The sequence below is a fragment of the Ranitomeya variabilis genome, chromosome 2 (assembly GCF_051348905.1).
Source record: "Ranitomeya variabilis isolate aRanVar5 chromosome 2, aRanVar5.hap1, whole genome shotgun sequence".
NCBI classification, from domain to species: Eukaryota; Metazoa; Chordata; class Amphibia; order Anura; family Dendrobatidae; genus Ranitomeya; species Ranitomeya variabilis.
In genome coordinates, this window is record NC_135233.1 from 732,596,675 (window position 1) to 732,612,830 (window position 16,156).

General features: G+C 42.0%; 1 protein-coding gene across 1 annotated transcript in view; it reads left to right on the plus strand.

Annotated features, from left to right (window-relative positions):
- Window positions 1-16,156, plus strand: part of AK9 (adenylate kinase 9) — a 166,724-nt gene that overhangs the window by 33,705 nt on the left and 116,863 nt on the right. The window contains exons 4-5 of the mRNA XM_077289565.1: window positions 11,802-11,854; window positions 13,461-13,557. Of these exons, the coding sequence (XP_077145680.1) occupies window positions 11,802-11,854; window positions 13,461-13,557 (150 nt within the window). The remainder of the gene's footprint in view (window positions 1-11,801; window positions 11,855-13,460; window positions 13,558-16,156) is intronic.

Sequence of the window (16,156 nt, forward strand, 5' to 3'; positions counted from 1 at the left end):
AGGAGGATGGATACAAATTTTTACATAAGGTTGATCCGCCAAAACTTTCCTCTTCCCAAAGGGAAATTTTAAATTAGCCGATCTCTCCTGGGGCGGTGGGAACAGTCATCAAGTCTTCAAAGCTGCTTAAAGCACCTGGCCCGGATGTGTTTTCGGTTGAATTCTATAAAATATTGCAACCTTTACTCACTATTATACAGGAAACACAATCCTGGAAATTCCTTAAACTGTCCTTTGCGGGCAAGGCCCATCTGGTTAAGATGATCTTTTTCCCTAAAATACTTTTTCCCTTACAGATGCTGCCGGTTCTATTATCTAAAGCTGATGACAGTCTTTTAGCAAAAGTATTTCATCAATTTATTTGGAGCTCAAACTGGGGCTCAGGAATTAGTATTTTTAAGCTGCAACAAACTAAATCCTTAGGTGACCTTAATCTCCCTAATATATGTCTATACAGTATAGCGGCTGTCTTCCGCCATTCCCTGGACTGGATCTATGCTTTCACCCGCTTCACTAATATTCCAATAGATGAGGCAATGTGTAGACCTTTTAGTCTCCCTGCACTGCTCCACCTATGGCAAGCCGAGGTCCCAGTGGAGGTTAAGGATAACCCTCTACTGCGGTCAGCAATCTTGAGATGATACCATGCTAGACGAATTAGTGGACTTGACCCCCATATTTTGGTGTTTCTTCTCTTCCGAGGCAATCCCTCCTTTCTACAGGGCAGGCCACCTCCCGTCTATCGTGTGCTTGGGAATAATGGATGTAGACTGGTTTGTGACATGTTAACAGACAATTAATGTCCTCTTATTTTGGAAGGCACTGTCTTTAAATACCCAATCCTGGCGGGAGATAACTTTACTATTACTCAAGTTAGACATTATGTAGGCTCGGTACTGCGGGATATACCGGACGACGTTAGAGTGCACCCTCTAAACTTAATCTCCATTAAAGCCCACGCGGGGAATTACTTTTTGAGTCTTATATACAAGTCACTGAAACCTTCCATACAGTGGTCAGACTCTTCAACGGGCCCGGGAGATGGGTATCTCAACTAACTGACTGTCAGGTAAAAGACCTCTTGAAAGCCACATTACGTATTAACTCTATGTTACCGTAAGATAGTTACACAACCATGACTCTCATGATATTCAATAGAGCATATATCTCCCCAGAGGTTAAATTTAAAATGTCCCCCTCAGGTGATTTTCCCTGCCCTTAATGCTTACATTCTCCAGCTGATATTTTTAATTGTCTCTGGGACTGTCCAGAAATGCGGGAGGTTTGAGATACACTCTTGCAACATCTTACAAATACCTTTGCAACATCTTACTAATACCTTTGGTATATCTATTTTTCTTTCTCCGGAGTGGGCCATATTCAACATTCTCCCACAAGATCAGTTGGTGAGGTTTTCTGTTCAGCAGCGCCGCATTTTATTCATCTGGACGTCAGCCACCCACAAAAGTATTCTTCATTTGTGGGCACAAGATAATACTCCTTCTTTGAGCTTAATTACTACGAAGGTAGCCTATCTCTTCAAGATGGACCGGATAGAGTCCATTATGAATAATAATAAAAAATACACTGACCGGTTTTTCCTTACATGGTCTTTTTATTAATGGCCAGACATTATCTATACACCAGGCGATTCATGGTTGCTTCCAATTTACAGACTGGTACATGAGAGAGCAAATTGATGGCAGAATTCCTGTTAGGTTGATTGATATTGTGCTATGAAGGTGTGGATGTGTGCCTGTGGGGGGGAGGGAAAGTTGGTTATAGTTACAGTACAGAACAAAAGTTTAGACACACCTTCTCATTTAATGATTTTTCTGTATTTTCATGATTATGAAAATTGTAAATTCACACTGAAGGCATCAAAACTATCAATTAACACATGTGGAATTATATACTTAACAAAAAAGTGTGAAACAACTGAAATTATGTCTGATATTCTAGGTTCTTCAAAGTAGCCACCTTTTGCTTTGATAACTGCTTTCCACACTCTTGGCATTTTCTTGATGAGCTTCAAGAGGTAGTCACCGGTAATGGTTTTCACTTCACAGGTGTGCCCTGTCAGGTTTAATAAGTGGGATTTCTTGCCTTATAAATGGGGTTGGGACCATCAGTTGTGTTGAGCAGAAGTCTGGTGGATACACAGCTGATAGTCCTACTGAATAGACTGTTAGAATTTGTATTATGGCAAGAAAAAAGCAGCTAAGTAAAGAAAAACGAGTGGCCATCATTACTTTAAGAAATGAAGGTCAGTCAGTCTGAAAAATTGGGAAAACTTTGAAAGTGTTCCCAAGTGCAGTGGCAAAAACCATCAAAGAAACTGGCTCACATGAGGAGTGCCCCAGGAAAGGAAGACCAAGAGTCACCTCAGCTTCTGAGGATGAGTTTGTCCGAGTCACCAGCCTCAGAAATTGCAGGTTAACAGCAGCTCAGATTAGAGACCAGGTCAATGCCACACAGAGTTCTAGCAGCAGACACATCTCTACAACAACTGTTAAGGGGAGACTTTGTGCAGCAGGCCTTTATGGTAAAATAGCTGCTAGTAAACCACTGTTATGGACAGGCAACAAGCAGAAGAGACTTGTTTGGGCTAAAGAACACAAGGAATGGACATTAGACCAGTGGAAATCTGTGCTTTGGTCTGATGAGTCCAAATTTGAGATCATTTGGTTCCAACCACCGTGTCTTTGTGCGACACAGAAAACATGCCTGGTTCCCACCGTGAAGCATGGAGGAGGAGGTGTGATGGTGTGGGGGTGCTTTGCTGGTGACACTGTTGGGATTTATTCAAAATTGAAAGCATACTGAACCAGCATGGCTACCACAGCATCTTGCAGCGGCATGCTATTCCATCCGGTTTGCGTTTAGTTGGACCATCATTTATTTTTCGACAGGACAATGACCCCAAACACACCTCCAGGCTGTGTAAGCGCTATTTGACCAAGAAGGAGAGTGATGGGGTGCTACGCCAGATGACCTGGCCCCCACAGTCACCAGACCTGAACCCAATCGAGATGGTTTGGGGTGAGCTGGACCGCAGAGTGAAGGCAAAAGGGCTACCAAGTTCTAAGCATCTCTGGGAACTCAAGATTGTTGAAAGACCATTTCCGGTGACTACCTCTTGAAGCTCATCAAGAGAATGCCAAGAGTGTGCAAAGCAGTCATCAAAGCAAAAGGTGGCTACTTTGAAGAACCTAGAATATAAGACATATTTTCAGTTGTTTCACACTTTTTTGTTAAGTATATAATTCCACATGTGTTAATTGATAGTTTTGATGCCTTCAGTGTGAATTTACAATTTTCATAGTCATGAAAATACAGAAAAATCTTTAAATGAGAAGGTGTGTCCAAACTTTTGGTCTGTACTGTATATATAATACACTGTCCAATGTTCAAAGTAACGTAAAACTATTTGTCAAATCTTTTCTGATGCTGCCGAATAATCTATGTATCCTGTGTTTATTGTTAATAAAGACGGTTTTATTAAAAAATAAAAAAAAAATTGAACTCTTTGACCACAATTGGCAAAGGTATGTGTGGAAGGATAAGGGCACAGAATTCCAGGAAAAGAACATCTCGCCAACCATTAAGCATGGGGTGTGGAACAAACATGGTTTGCGGTTGTGTTGTAGCCAGTGGCACGGGGAACATTTCACGGGTAGACGGAAGAATGCAGTCAATTAAATTTCAACACATTTTTGATGCAAACATAACACCATCTGTAAAAAAACTAAAGTTGAACAGAGGATGGCTTCTACAAATGGATAATGATCCTAAACACATGACAAAATCCACAATAGACTACTTCATAAGACGCAAGCTGAAGATTTTACAATGGTCCTCACTGCCCCCTGATCTGAACCTCAAAATGGCAGTGCATGCAAGTCAACCCAGGAATCTCACAGAGCTGGAAGAATTTTCCAAGGGACAATAAATGAAAATCCCTCAAACAAGAATTAAAAGACTCTTGTCTGTCTACAAAAAGTGTTTTCAATCTGTGATACTTGCAAAAGGGATGGTACTAGGTGCTAACCATGCAGGGTGCCCACACTTTTGCATCTACCCATTTTCCCTATTGTAATTTTTAAAATGTAAAATATATATATATATATATATATATATATATATATATATATATATATATATATATGCTTTAATCTTTTATATTTTAAAAATTACAATAGGGAAAATGGGTAGATGCAAAAGTTGTATTTATATATATATATACAGCTCTGGCAAAAATTAAGAGACCACTGCAAAATGTTCAGTTTGCCTGATTTTTCTCTTTATAGGTATATGTTTGAGTAGAATGTAAATTGTTCTTTTAGTCTATAAACTTCTGACAACGTGTCTCCGAATTTCCAAGCAATAAATTTTGTATCTTTTTTCTGACAATGAAAAATGGTCAAAATTAAAAAAAAAAAAACAGTGCTTTCAGACCTCAAAAAAACAAGTTCATAATCATTTAGAAACAACAATAGTAATGTTTTAACTCAGGAGGAGCTCAGAAATCAATATTTTGTGGAATAACCATGATTTTTAATCACAGCTTTCATGCGTCTTGGCATGCTCTGAACCAGTGTTTCACACTGCTTCTGGCGCAAAAATGTACCGTATATACCCGAGTATAAGCCGACCCGAGTATAAGCCGAGAACCCTAATTTTGCCACAAAAAACTGGAAAACGTATTGACTCGAGTATAGGCCTAGGGTTGAAAATGCAGCAGCTACTGGTAAATTTCAAAAATAAAAAGAGATACCAATAAAAAGTAAAATTAATTGAGACATCAGTAGGTTAAGTGTTTTTGAATATCCATATTGAATCAGGAGCCCCATATAATGCTCCATACTGTTCATGATGTGCCCCATAAGATGCTCCATACAAAATATGTCCCATATAATGCTGCATAAAAGGTTAATGATGGCCCCATAAGATGCTCCATAGAATATTATGCCCCATATAATGCTGCACAAAGGTTGATGGCCCCATAAGATGCTCCATAGAATATTTTGCCCCATATAATGCTGCACAAAGGTTGATGGCCCCATAAGATGCTCCATAGAATAATATGCCCCATATGCTGCTGCTGCGATTAAAAAAAAAAAAAATTACATACTCACCTCTCGTCGCTGGGGATCTGGTGCCAGTGTCCTGAGCAGGCGGGGACACCGGCGCTCTATGGGGGCCAGTTGCGGGAGTCGCCGCTGGCTCAGGACACCGGCACTTGCAATATTCACCTGTCCCCGTTCCATCGCCTCGCGCCGCTGTGTCTTCCGGCTCTTTGCAGTGACTCTTCAGTCCATATTCATTACTTTAATGAGCGGTACCACATGACCGCTGAACACAGGAACAAGCTGCGGCGCCAGAGACCATCGGAGAAGCAGGGATTTGCAGAGACCGTGCCGGGAGCAGGTGAGTATGATGTGACAGCCGCCACTCCTTCCGCTCCCCCTCCCCTGCCGACCCCCTGGGACATTGACTCGAGTATAAGCTGAGAGGGGCACTTTTAGCCTAAAAAAATGGGCTGAAAATCTCAGCTCATACTCGAGTATATACGGTAAGCAGTTCTTCTTTGTTTGATGGCTTGTGACTATCCATCATCCTCTCAATTACATTCCAGAGGTTTTCAATGGGGTTCAGGTCTGGAGATTGGGCTTCCCATGCAAGGGTTTTAACCCCTTCATGACCTTGGGATTTTCCGTTTTTCCGTGTTCATTTTTCGCTCCCCTCTTCCCAGAGCCATAACTTTTTTATTTTTCCGTCAATATGGCCATGCAAGGGCTTATTTTTTGCGAAAAAAGTTGTACTTTTGAAAGACATCATTGGTTTTAGCATGTCGAGTACTAGAAAACGGGAAAAAAATTCCATGTGCGGTGAAATTGCAAAAAAAAGTGCAATCCCTCACTTGTTTTTTGTTTGGCTTTTCTGCTAGGTTCACTAAATGCCAAAACTGACCAGCTATTATGATTCTCCAGGTCAGTATGAGTTCATAGACACCTAACATGACTAGGTTATTTTTTATCTAAGTGGTGAAAAAAAAATCCAAACTTTGCTAAAAAAAAAAAAAAATGTGCCATTTTCCGATACCCGTAGCGTCTCCATTTTTCATGATCTGGGGTCGGTTGAGGGCTTATTTTTTGCATGCCGAGCTGGTGTTTTTAGTGATACCATTTTGGTGCAGATACGTTCTTTTGATCGCCCGTTATTGCATTTTAATGTAATGTCGCGGCGACCAACAAAAAGGTAATTCTGTCGTTTCTAAGTTTTTTCTCGCTGCGCTGTTTAGCGATCAGGTTAATCCTTTTTTTTATTGATAGATTGGGCAATTCTGAACGCAGTGATACCAAATATGTGTAGGTTTGATTTTTTTTTTTATTGGTTTATTTTGAATGGGGCGAAAGGGGGGTGATTTAAACTTTTATATTTTATTTTTTTCACATTTTTTTTTACTTTTTTTTTTTTTACGTTTGCCATGCTTCAATAGCCTCCATGGGTGGCTAGAAGCTGGCACAACGCGATCGGCTCTGCTACATAGCAGCGATCATCAGATCGCTGCTATGCAGCAGAAATGCAGGTGTGCTATGAGCACCGACCACAGGGGGGCGCTCACAGCTACCAGGGATCAGTAACCATAGAGGTCTCAAGCACGTCTATGGTTACTCTGCAGAAGCATCGCTGACCCCCGATCATGTGACGGGGGTCAGCGATGCGCTCATTTCCGGCCGCCCGGCCGGAAGCGCCGGTTAAATGCCGCTGTCAGCGTTTGACAGCGGCATTTAGCTAGTTGATAGCGGCGGGTGAATCGCGATTTCACCCGCCGCTATTGCGGGCACATGTCAGCTGTTCAAAACAGCTGACATGTCCCGGCTTTGAGGTGGGCTCAGCGCCGGAGCCCACATCAAAGCGGGGTATCTGACCTCGGAAGTACTATTCCGTCCGAGGTCAGAAAGGGGTTAATGGGGTGGTCTCTTAATTTTTGCCAGAGCTGTATATATATTTTGCATAAAATACAAAGTAAATGTATCATCTTTAACTTTAGTCCTTTTAGAAATAATTTCATATTCAACTTGCTTAACTGTTCACAATTACAGTAATTTTGACCAAGGGTGCCCGAGCACCAATTTTCACTGGGGAACCTCGATCATTTCTGGTAAGAGGCTGGCATTACAATTTAAAAAGGGACCTAGGCATGCTGGAACGCACGCAGCATTCCATTATGATGCATGCAGTCTGGATGGTAGCAGAATTACGATAAAACTGCTTCTTTACCCCAAATATCTACCTTAACATAACTTCATCCTTTATACTACTACCTCAGAAAATGGGTTTATTTCACTTGTACCCATTATATATCAATCCTATTATGGATTTGCTATATCTTATCTTTTCCTAATGAAATTGATGATACTGCTTGCATCCATGTAATATGAATCTTACTACGAATACAATGTTACAATATTAATATTAATATCTGGTATATGTAGATTGGCAATTTTTATGGTTTGATATACACTGTGTTCCAAGTTATTATGCAAATTGGATTTAAGTGTCAAAACGATTTAATTGTTTTGTTTTTCAAATAAACTCATGGATGGCATTGTGTCTCAGGGCTCAATGGATCACTGAAATCAATCTTAAACACGTGATAATTAGTTTTCCAAGTGATTCTAATTAAGGGAAAACTACTTAAAAATGATGTTCCACATTATTAAGCAGGCTACAGTTTTCAAGTAACATGGGAAAGAAAAAGGATCTCTCTGCTGCCGAAAAGCATCAAATAGTGCAATGCCTTGGTCAAGGGATGAAAACATTAGATATTTCTTGAAAATTTAAGCGTGATCATCTTACTGTTAAGAGATTTGTGGCTGAATCTGAGCACAGTCATGTTTGTGCTGATAAAGGCATAATGAGGAAGGTTTCTGCCAGGCAAGTTCATCGGATAAAGAGAGCAGCTGCTAAAAAGCCATTGCAAACCAGCAAACAGTTATTAGAAGCTGCTGGTGCCTCTGGAGTCCCTTGAACCTCAAGGTGTAGGATCCTTCAAAGGCTTGCTTTGGTTCATAAACCTACTATTCGGACACCCCTAAACAGTGTTCACAAGCAGAAACGGTTGCAGTGGGCCCAGACATACATGAAGACTAATTTTCAAACAGTCTTGTTTACTGATGAGTGTCGAGCAACCCTGGATGGTCCAGATGGATGGAGTAGTGGATGATAGGTGGATGGCCACCATGTCCCAACAAGGCTGCAACGTCAGCAAGGATGTGGAGGAGTCATGTTTTGGGACAGAATCATGGGGAAACAGCTGGTAGGGCCCTTTAAAGTTCCTGAAGATGTGAAAATGATCTCTGCAAAGTATATAGAGTTTCTGACTAACAACTTTCTTCCATGGTATAAAAAGCAGAAACATGCCTTCAGGAGCAAAATCATCTTCATGCATGACAATGCCCCATCTCATGCTGCAAAGAATAGCTCTGAGTCATTGACTGCTATGGGCATAAAAGGAGATAAACTCCTGACCTCAACCCTATAGAGAACCTTTGGAGACTCATCAAGCAAAAGATCTATGAGGGTGGGAGGCCGTTCACATCAAAACAGCAGCTCTGGGAGGGAAGAAATACAAGCAGAAACTCTCCAAAAACTCACAAGTTCAATGGAGGCAAGAATTGTGAAGGTGGTATCAAAGAAGGCTCCTATGTTATCATGTAACTTGGCCTGTTAGGAGGTTTTGGCGTTAAATAGTGTTTTTGTTCAGTGAATGTGACCTCCTAATGCTGCAAATTCCACAAATGAGCATTTTCAGTTCTTTAAAACATATCAAATGTCTATAAATTCTACTGTGCCTAATAATTTGGAACAGTGCATTTTGAGGTTTTATTCATTTTGGAGACTATACTGTTATCATTGGGAGGTTTCTTCAAAAAAATTCGATGTATACTCTAACGGGTGATGACTGACTGTCATTTGCACCGACCATTTACGAAAATCCGAGAAAAATATCATTTGCATAATAATTTGGAACATAGTGTATATTACTGATTTTTCTTAAAGGGCCACTGTCACCCCCCCCCCAGCCGTTATAAACTAAAAGAGCCACCTTGTGCAGCAGTAATGCTGCAGTCTAACAAGGTGGCTCTTTTAGTTTTTGATTCATTTATTACCTCAATAAAGTGTTTTAAAAATTGGCCACAAATACCAGATATTGTACCGGGAGGCGGTCCGAATCGTCCTCTATCAATCTCCCAACTGCCGTCACTCTTCTCTTCAGGGGCGATGGTCGCCGCCCCCTTCGCGCTGTTGCTTCTTAAATCCGGCGCCTGCGCTGTGCGTGCCTGCCTGGGGCAGGCGCAGTCTTCATTGTCAGTCACAGCTCAGACGCAGGGTGCCTGACTGCGCCTGTGCGGGCAGTGTGGCCACCCTGTTCCTGAATCCCCGCCCCGCACTGTGTTATTCATTATGCACAGTGCGGGGCTGGGGTTCCTGGGCATGCGCACTGCGCTTTTCAGACGCTCCCCCGGTCCCCCGCCTTCCAGCGTTGTTCTTTGTGGCTGTTCAAAACGTCGGCAATGAAACCTGTATATTCCGGCAATGCTGGAAGGCGGGGCACCGGGGGAGCGTCTGACAAGCGCAGTGCGCATGCCCAGGAACCCCAGCCCCGCACTGTGCATAATGAATAACACAGTGCGGGCCCCAGGCAGGCACGCACAGCGCAGGCGCCGGATTTAAGAAGCAACAGCGCGAAGGGGGCGGTGACCATCGCCCCTGAAGAGAAGAGTGACGGCAGTTGGGAGATTGATAGAGGACGATTCGGACCGCCTCCAGATACAATATCTGGTATTTGTGGCCAATTTTTAAAACGCTTTATTGAGGTAATAAATGAATCAAAAACTAAAAGAGCCACGTTGTCAGAATGCAGCATTACTGCTGCACAAGGTGGCTCTTTTAGTTTATAACGGCTGGGGGGGGTGACAGTGGCCCTTTAACAATGGAGATTTGCACTATTTTCATGTATGAATCCCATTGTGGATATGCCTTCCTGATTCTGGTAATGCATGATATATGCAACTGTTGCTATAAATATTTGCACTTTTTCATCAGAAAAATACCCGTTTAAAGGGAACCTGTCACCAGGTTTGGCCGATAAGAGATACAGCCATCTCCTTTCAGGGGTGATATACAGCATTCTATAATGCTGTATATCTGCCAGCAACCCAACCTGTAAGAGCCGAAAAATATGTTTTATTATACTCATCTGCGGGGCGGTCCGGTCCGATGGGCGCCGCTGGTCTTGGTCCGGCGCCTCCCATCTTCTTACGATCCCCGTCCTCCTTCTTGCTTTGTGTGGATAACGCGTCCCTTTGTCATCCACACAGTCTCCTCGGCACAGCACTCCTGCGCAGGCGTACTTCTCTGCCCTGTTGAAGGCACAGCAAAGTACTGCAGTGCGCATGCGCTGGTGTTCTTTGCATCTGTGCGCTTCCGTACTTTGCTCTGCCCTCAACAGTACGCTTGCCCAGGAGCGCGGTGCCGAGGAGACTTGTCATCCACACGAAGTAAGGAGGAGGGTGGCATCGCAAGAAAAAGGGAGGCACGGGAACAAGACCAGCGATGCCCATCGGACCAGACCGCCCCGCAGGTGATTATAATAAAAGGTTTTTTTTCTTCTCTCCCAGGTCAGGTTGGGGCAGATATACAGCATTATAGAATACTGTATATCAGCCCTGAAAGGTGATGGCCTTATCTCTTATCGGCCAAACATGGTGACAGGTTCACTTTCAACTACCTACAATATTTCAGATATATCAGATCCCTTGTACATCCAATCACAGACCTCAGACTTATGAACACGAGATAAAATTTCCTAAATAGAACCTTATATTCACTCACTGAATCAACTAAGATTTTATTTACAGTTTTAAAGCATTTAAGCAGATTATTTCGGTGTTACTCAATGCTTGTGTAGGGAGGTCTGCTGAGGGTCATTTAGGGACAGCCGACGCTGCGCAGGGTGCCTTCTCAAATCCCTAGGGAGCCAACCTCCGCTCTCAGGAAGGGTAACTCAGGGTAAGACACTTTCTATTCCCTTAGAACATTTCTTATAATGTTAATAACTTCATGATATTTATAAATTACTTCATATTTTCGTATGACCATCAGATGTCCTGATTTATTAGTATTGGATCCTTATTGGTATTTTAATAATATTAATAAAAGTTATTTTTTAAGGACTGTTCGTTTCACGATTTTCATACAGTATAAACAAGTTGCCATTCAGCCATTTTGGTTTGCTGAAAAGATTCTCATTCTCATCAGCACATCGTCTTGTGTAAACAGGGTATCCGCTGCGAAGAACAAAAGCAGCCTATGGGAAGTGACTGACGTATTACAGATTGTTGTGTGCTCTACTGAAGTGTGGTCCGCCAGCGTAAAGAGGCTATTAAATGACCATTAACCAGTAAACATGTTGCCTTTGCCGGTTGTCGGCTATTTATGGCTGCGTAGTGTTATTGTGCCTTTTGATCACCATTGAACCCTACTGTGATGTAAACTCAGTGATAATCGCATGGCACACAGATGTGAAGTAGGAATTCAGATACTAAATTCTGGATAGATTACTGTCTTTTGAAAACTAATTTATTATGCTTTCTAGAGCAGTAAGCCATTTTTAGAAAATTCTGCACTGTTTTCTGGTGTATATTCTTATATGAAAACTATGCATGATATATAGCTTTAATAAACTTATTACCTCGAATGCCTTATTTTTTGTCTATGTTCTTTTCCAGCCAAGGAACTGATTCATGAGCACATTAAGCGGGAAACAGAGCAAGGCAACATGGTTGGTGCTGTGTGTTTGTTGAATAAAATAATACATTATTGAGTCTCATTTTATATGGAAAACATATACCTTAAGAATTTTTCACACAAAGAAAGACATGTAGGCTAGTATAGCCCTGCTTTGTTACTATCATTAACACATGATTACTGTATATGCTAATGTTCAGTCTGCCTAGATGAGCAATGCTTTATAGCGAGCATTGTTCACAAAGAAGTATGGATAAATAAATGTCCCTTGTCTCTGGTGTAGGACAGGTTTTCATAGGACTCACATTTTTTTTTTGTTTTTACACAAGACTATTAAAACTTATTAAATAAACTGCACCAAAGCCACCTCCCCACAGAAAATATGATGTCCCCATAATGTCCCCCCACAGTTCCCCCACACACTTTGAGGCCCCCAGTTACCCCATCACAGTATGATGGCCCTCACACTACCAACATTCAATATGATGGCCCCTGCAGTTCCACTACATCGTAGCCCCCACAGACTCATAATACAGTATTATGGTCTCCTCATTCCAAAAATACAGTATTATGGTTTCCACAGTTCTAAAACGCACTATGATGGCCTCCACAGTCCCACAAAACAATATGACGTCCCTTACAGTCCCTTGTCAAAGTATGATGGCCTCCACACTGCCATCCGCATAGTATAATGGCTCCCACACAGTTTAATCTTCCCTCAGCACCACCTCACACAGTATGATCACCGTCACAGTCCCAATGTACAGTGAAGAAAAAAGTATTTAGTCAGCCACCAATTGTGCAAGTTCTCCCACTTAAAAAGATGAGAGAGGCCTGTAATTGACATCATAGGTAGACCACAACTATGAGAGTCAAAATGAGAAAATAAATCCAGAAAATCACCTTGGGAGATTTCACAAGATTTATTTTGAAAATTATGGTACAAAATAAATATTTGGTCACCTAAAAACATGCAAGATTTCTGGCTTTCACAGACCTGTGACTTCTTCAGGCTACTCTGTCCACCAATTATTTCCCTATTCCTAACACTAGGGGGCGCCCTAGCTCGCCCTGTTCTCCGGGTTACTTCTGAAGGTGAAGATGCTTGGACCACAGCAGTATTATATGCATAGTATGATGCACCACACAGTTACATAGTTCCACTGGAACTGTATAGAAAATTATATAATATGTAGAGTCCTGTCATAGTACCATGCTTATGATAATATACACTTTTATACAGCTCCAGTGGAGCTATGTAACATTGTGGTGCACTATGCAGTTTTTTCCTGAAAAAGAACAAGACAGATCAGGCAGTACTTCTGTATAGTGGTTTTCTTGTATATAGATTAGCGATCCACATATCTTTTTCAATACCAGTGCTCTAGTCTGTCTAAAATAAAACATTTTGTTCAAGATTATTCCTGTATAATGCATCCATAGGATGACTGAATAGGACTAAATGGTGTCCATAAAGAATACAAATTTGGATTTATAGCCTGGCAAGCATATGCCGGTTCGTCAGGGCTCACAGACTGATTTACAGGGAAATGGAAATGTACGCTAAAATCCAAGCTAATAATGCTCAATAGTTGTGTGCCATTCCTTATAGCAGCTTTTGCTCTGCTTTTTCTCTGTAGATTCAAGAACTCCTTTACAAGGGTCAGAGTGTGCAAGACGAGCTGATACTGCAGCTTATGGTGGACAAGATAAATTCTGCAGAGGTCGCGCACCGAGGTAATGTGGTGCACTAAGGATTAGATTTTTTTTCAGTTTTTGCATGTTTCATTTTTCTTTCCTCTGCTTAACATGGCTAATAACACACACAAGCAGTAATACGTACTACCTGTATGGCAGCATTTAGTTCGGTTTTTGCTCCTATGTTCTTCCAATAAAATTTGGATTAATTGTAAAAATGCACTTTTTTTACCGGCAATATGCAGAATGAAACAGTGAGGGTAACGACCATCAACAAGGCGTAATACACGGTCCAAGAGGTCTGCAGCTACACAGCACTAAAAACAGAAAACTGGGGGCAACTTGTGTTCTGACTAGTGATGAGCGAACCTGAACTAGTCCAGTGCTGAACTCCGAACATGGACTTCTCCTGGAAGTCCGTTTTTCAATTCAAGAGTTCAGGGAGGAGAGACGATTTTCCAGCTTTAAAGTTCGGGTCCCCATTGATTTCTATGTGGTTTGGGTTCAGGTTCAAGTTCTGGTATCCAAGTCGAACTTTGGACTAAAGTTCGGACCAACCCGAACTTCCACTGGTCCATTCATCCCCAGTTCTGACACCTTCCTATACAAGTCAGCATCACTTTTTTCAACCCTTTTTGCTACAGTAGCTGGGATCAGATCAGGTGGCTGCCTACAATCATCAGCTTTTGGTATCCATGACCATGTCACTGGTTCACCTTTGGTAGATACCAGGTAGGACTACTGTGGGTAGATACCACTGCATACCAGTAACACTCCATAAGGCATGCCATATTGGAGATGCTTTGACCCAGTTGTTTTGCCTTCACAATTTTTCTTTTGTCAAAAATGCAAATGGTTATGCTTGCTTTTTTTTCTTTTAACTTAAAGGAATTGACTGCTCACTTGGTGCTTAATATATCCCACCCCTTGATACGAAGCTTTGTAATGAAGTGATCAGTGTTCTTCAATTCCTTTGCCAGTAGTTTTCCATAGTAGCTGATCAGAGTACATGGCTACTCAGCACTCAAATGTTCATCGAACACTTTCTATAAGCTTTTTAATGCCAAACTAATTTGGAAAGTACCGGTAAATGTAAAAAATATATGCACCTAGCATGCAAAGAAAAATTATCTTTATTTTGTAGTCCAAGGCAACTTCCTTTAAAGGAATATGTCAGTAAGATCAAACCTCCAAAGTCAACTATAGTGGCATGTAGATCATAGGAAGCTGATTACATTGATACCCTTATATCTGCCATCAGATGTCCTAGTATTACAAGTTTTTCGTAAATGTAAATGAGATGTTCAGAACTATGGGCCAGACACTGATCTCCATGACATTGTGCCTCCACAGCTTATTTTAAAGAAAAAGGAGGCGTTACAAGTGAAACGTAACTAACACAGAACAGGAGAACTGAACTTTGTCTCATAATAAACATGTTAGCAGCTGCAGCTCTCACAGCTTTGCTGTATTGTAACAATATTGCAGCCCTGTCTGCCTGTGAGATGGAAGCTGAAGCACTGACCTGCAGATGTGTCAGTCATGGTCACACACAGCTCTGCAGGGAGCAGCCATCACACATCATACTAGTAACTCCCCCTTCATGTAAATAAGCTCTGGAGGCAGATTCTCATACAGATCAGCGTCTGTCCCATAGCCCTGAACAGGTGATTTACATATAAGAAGAACATGGATGACACAGTTTCATAACTGTCTGTGGCCTAGGAACATTGTGAGTGACAGCTCATCTGCCCTGTGGAATCTGGAGTGTGCTGGTCTGTTGGTGGTGTAAGTGACAGTCCAGTTATACAGTCTGATCCGGGGGCATGCTGGGCTGTCAGCATTTTAATAGAGCAGCAGGGCAGTCAATCTGGTTTAGTCTGCGAGCGTTTCCTCAGGTGCCTCCCATCTTTAATCATTTGCAAGGTGTTTAGGTGGCTTGCTGTCACTAGTCGGTGTTAGTTGTAGCTTTGCCTTAATTGCATGTATTTGCTTACATCTATGTCTCTTTCCTCTGACCCTGTTGCCTGACTTTGGATTTGTTGTGACTTTTCTCATGGATTCCCCGTTCTGCTTTTGACGCTCTCTGACTTTAGGTATCTGAAAATTGTCCTCTGACTATCCGTGTGTTGTACTCCCTGGTTTTGACATACCCTGCTGGCATTTGACCCTGGACTGTTTCCTGACCACGCCTTTGACTTACCGCTATGTACTTTGAGCCCTGGTATGTGACCTCAGACCTCCTGACTACTCAGTCTCACAGCTTGCCCATGAGTAGGGACTCAGTGTCATAATGGGCTTCTCTGGAATAAAACCTCGGATTGCAGATATCAAAGTATCATCTTATTCAGCTTCCTATGACCTTCATGTCCATATAGACGGTTTAGGAGGGTTGATCCTTCTGACAGATTTCCTTTACCCCTCTTCACAACATTGATGTACATTTGCGTCATATGTCGTGTCCTTGACTTTGATGCGGGCTCGTACACCAAGCCTACATCTTTCCCGGCAGATAACAGCTGATTTATTTCTGGGGACCATGCGTCTAGGATGACTACTCCACTCCGCTCCCCTGGTCCTTATAGCGGTATGTGCACAGGTACGGAATATTGCTTACACATTGGTTAGGATAGCCCTT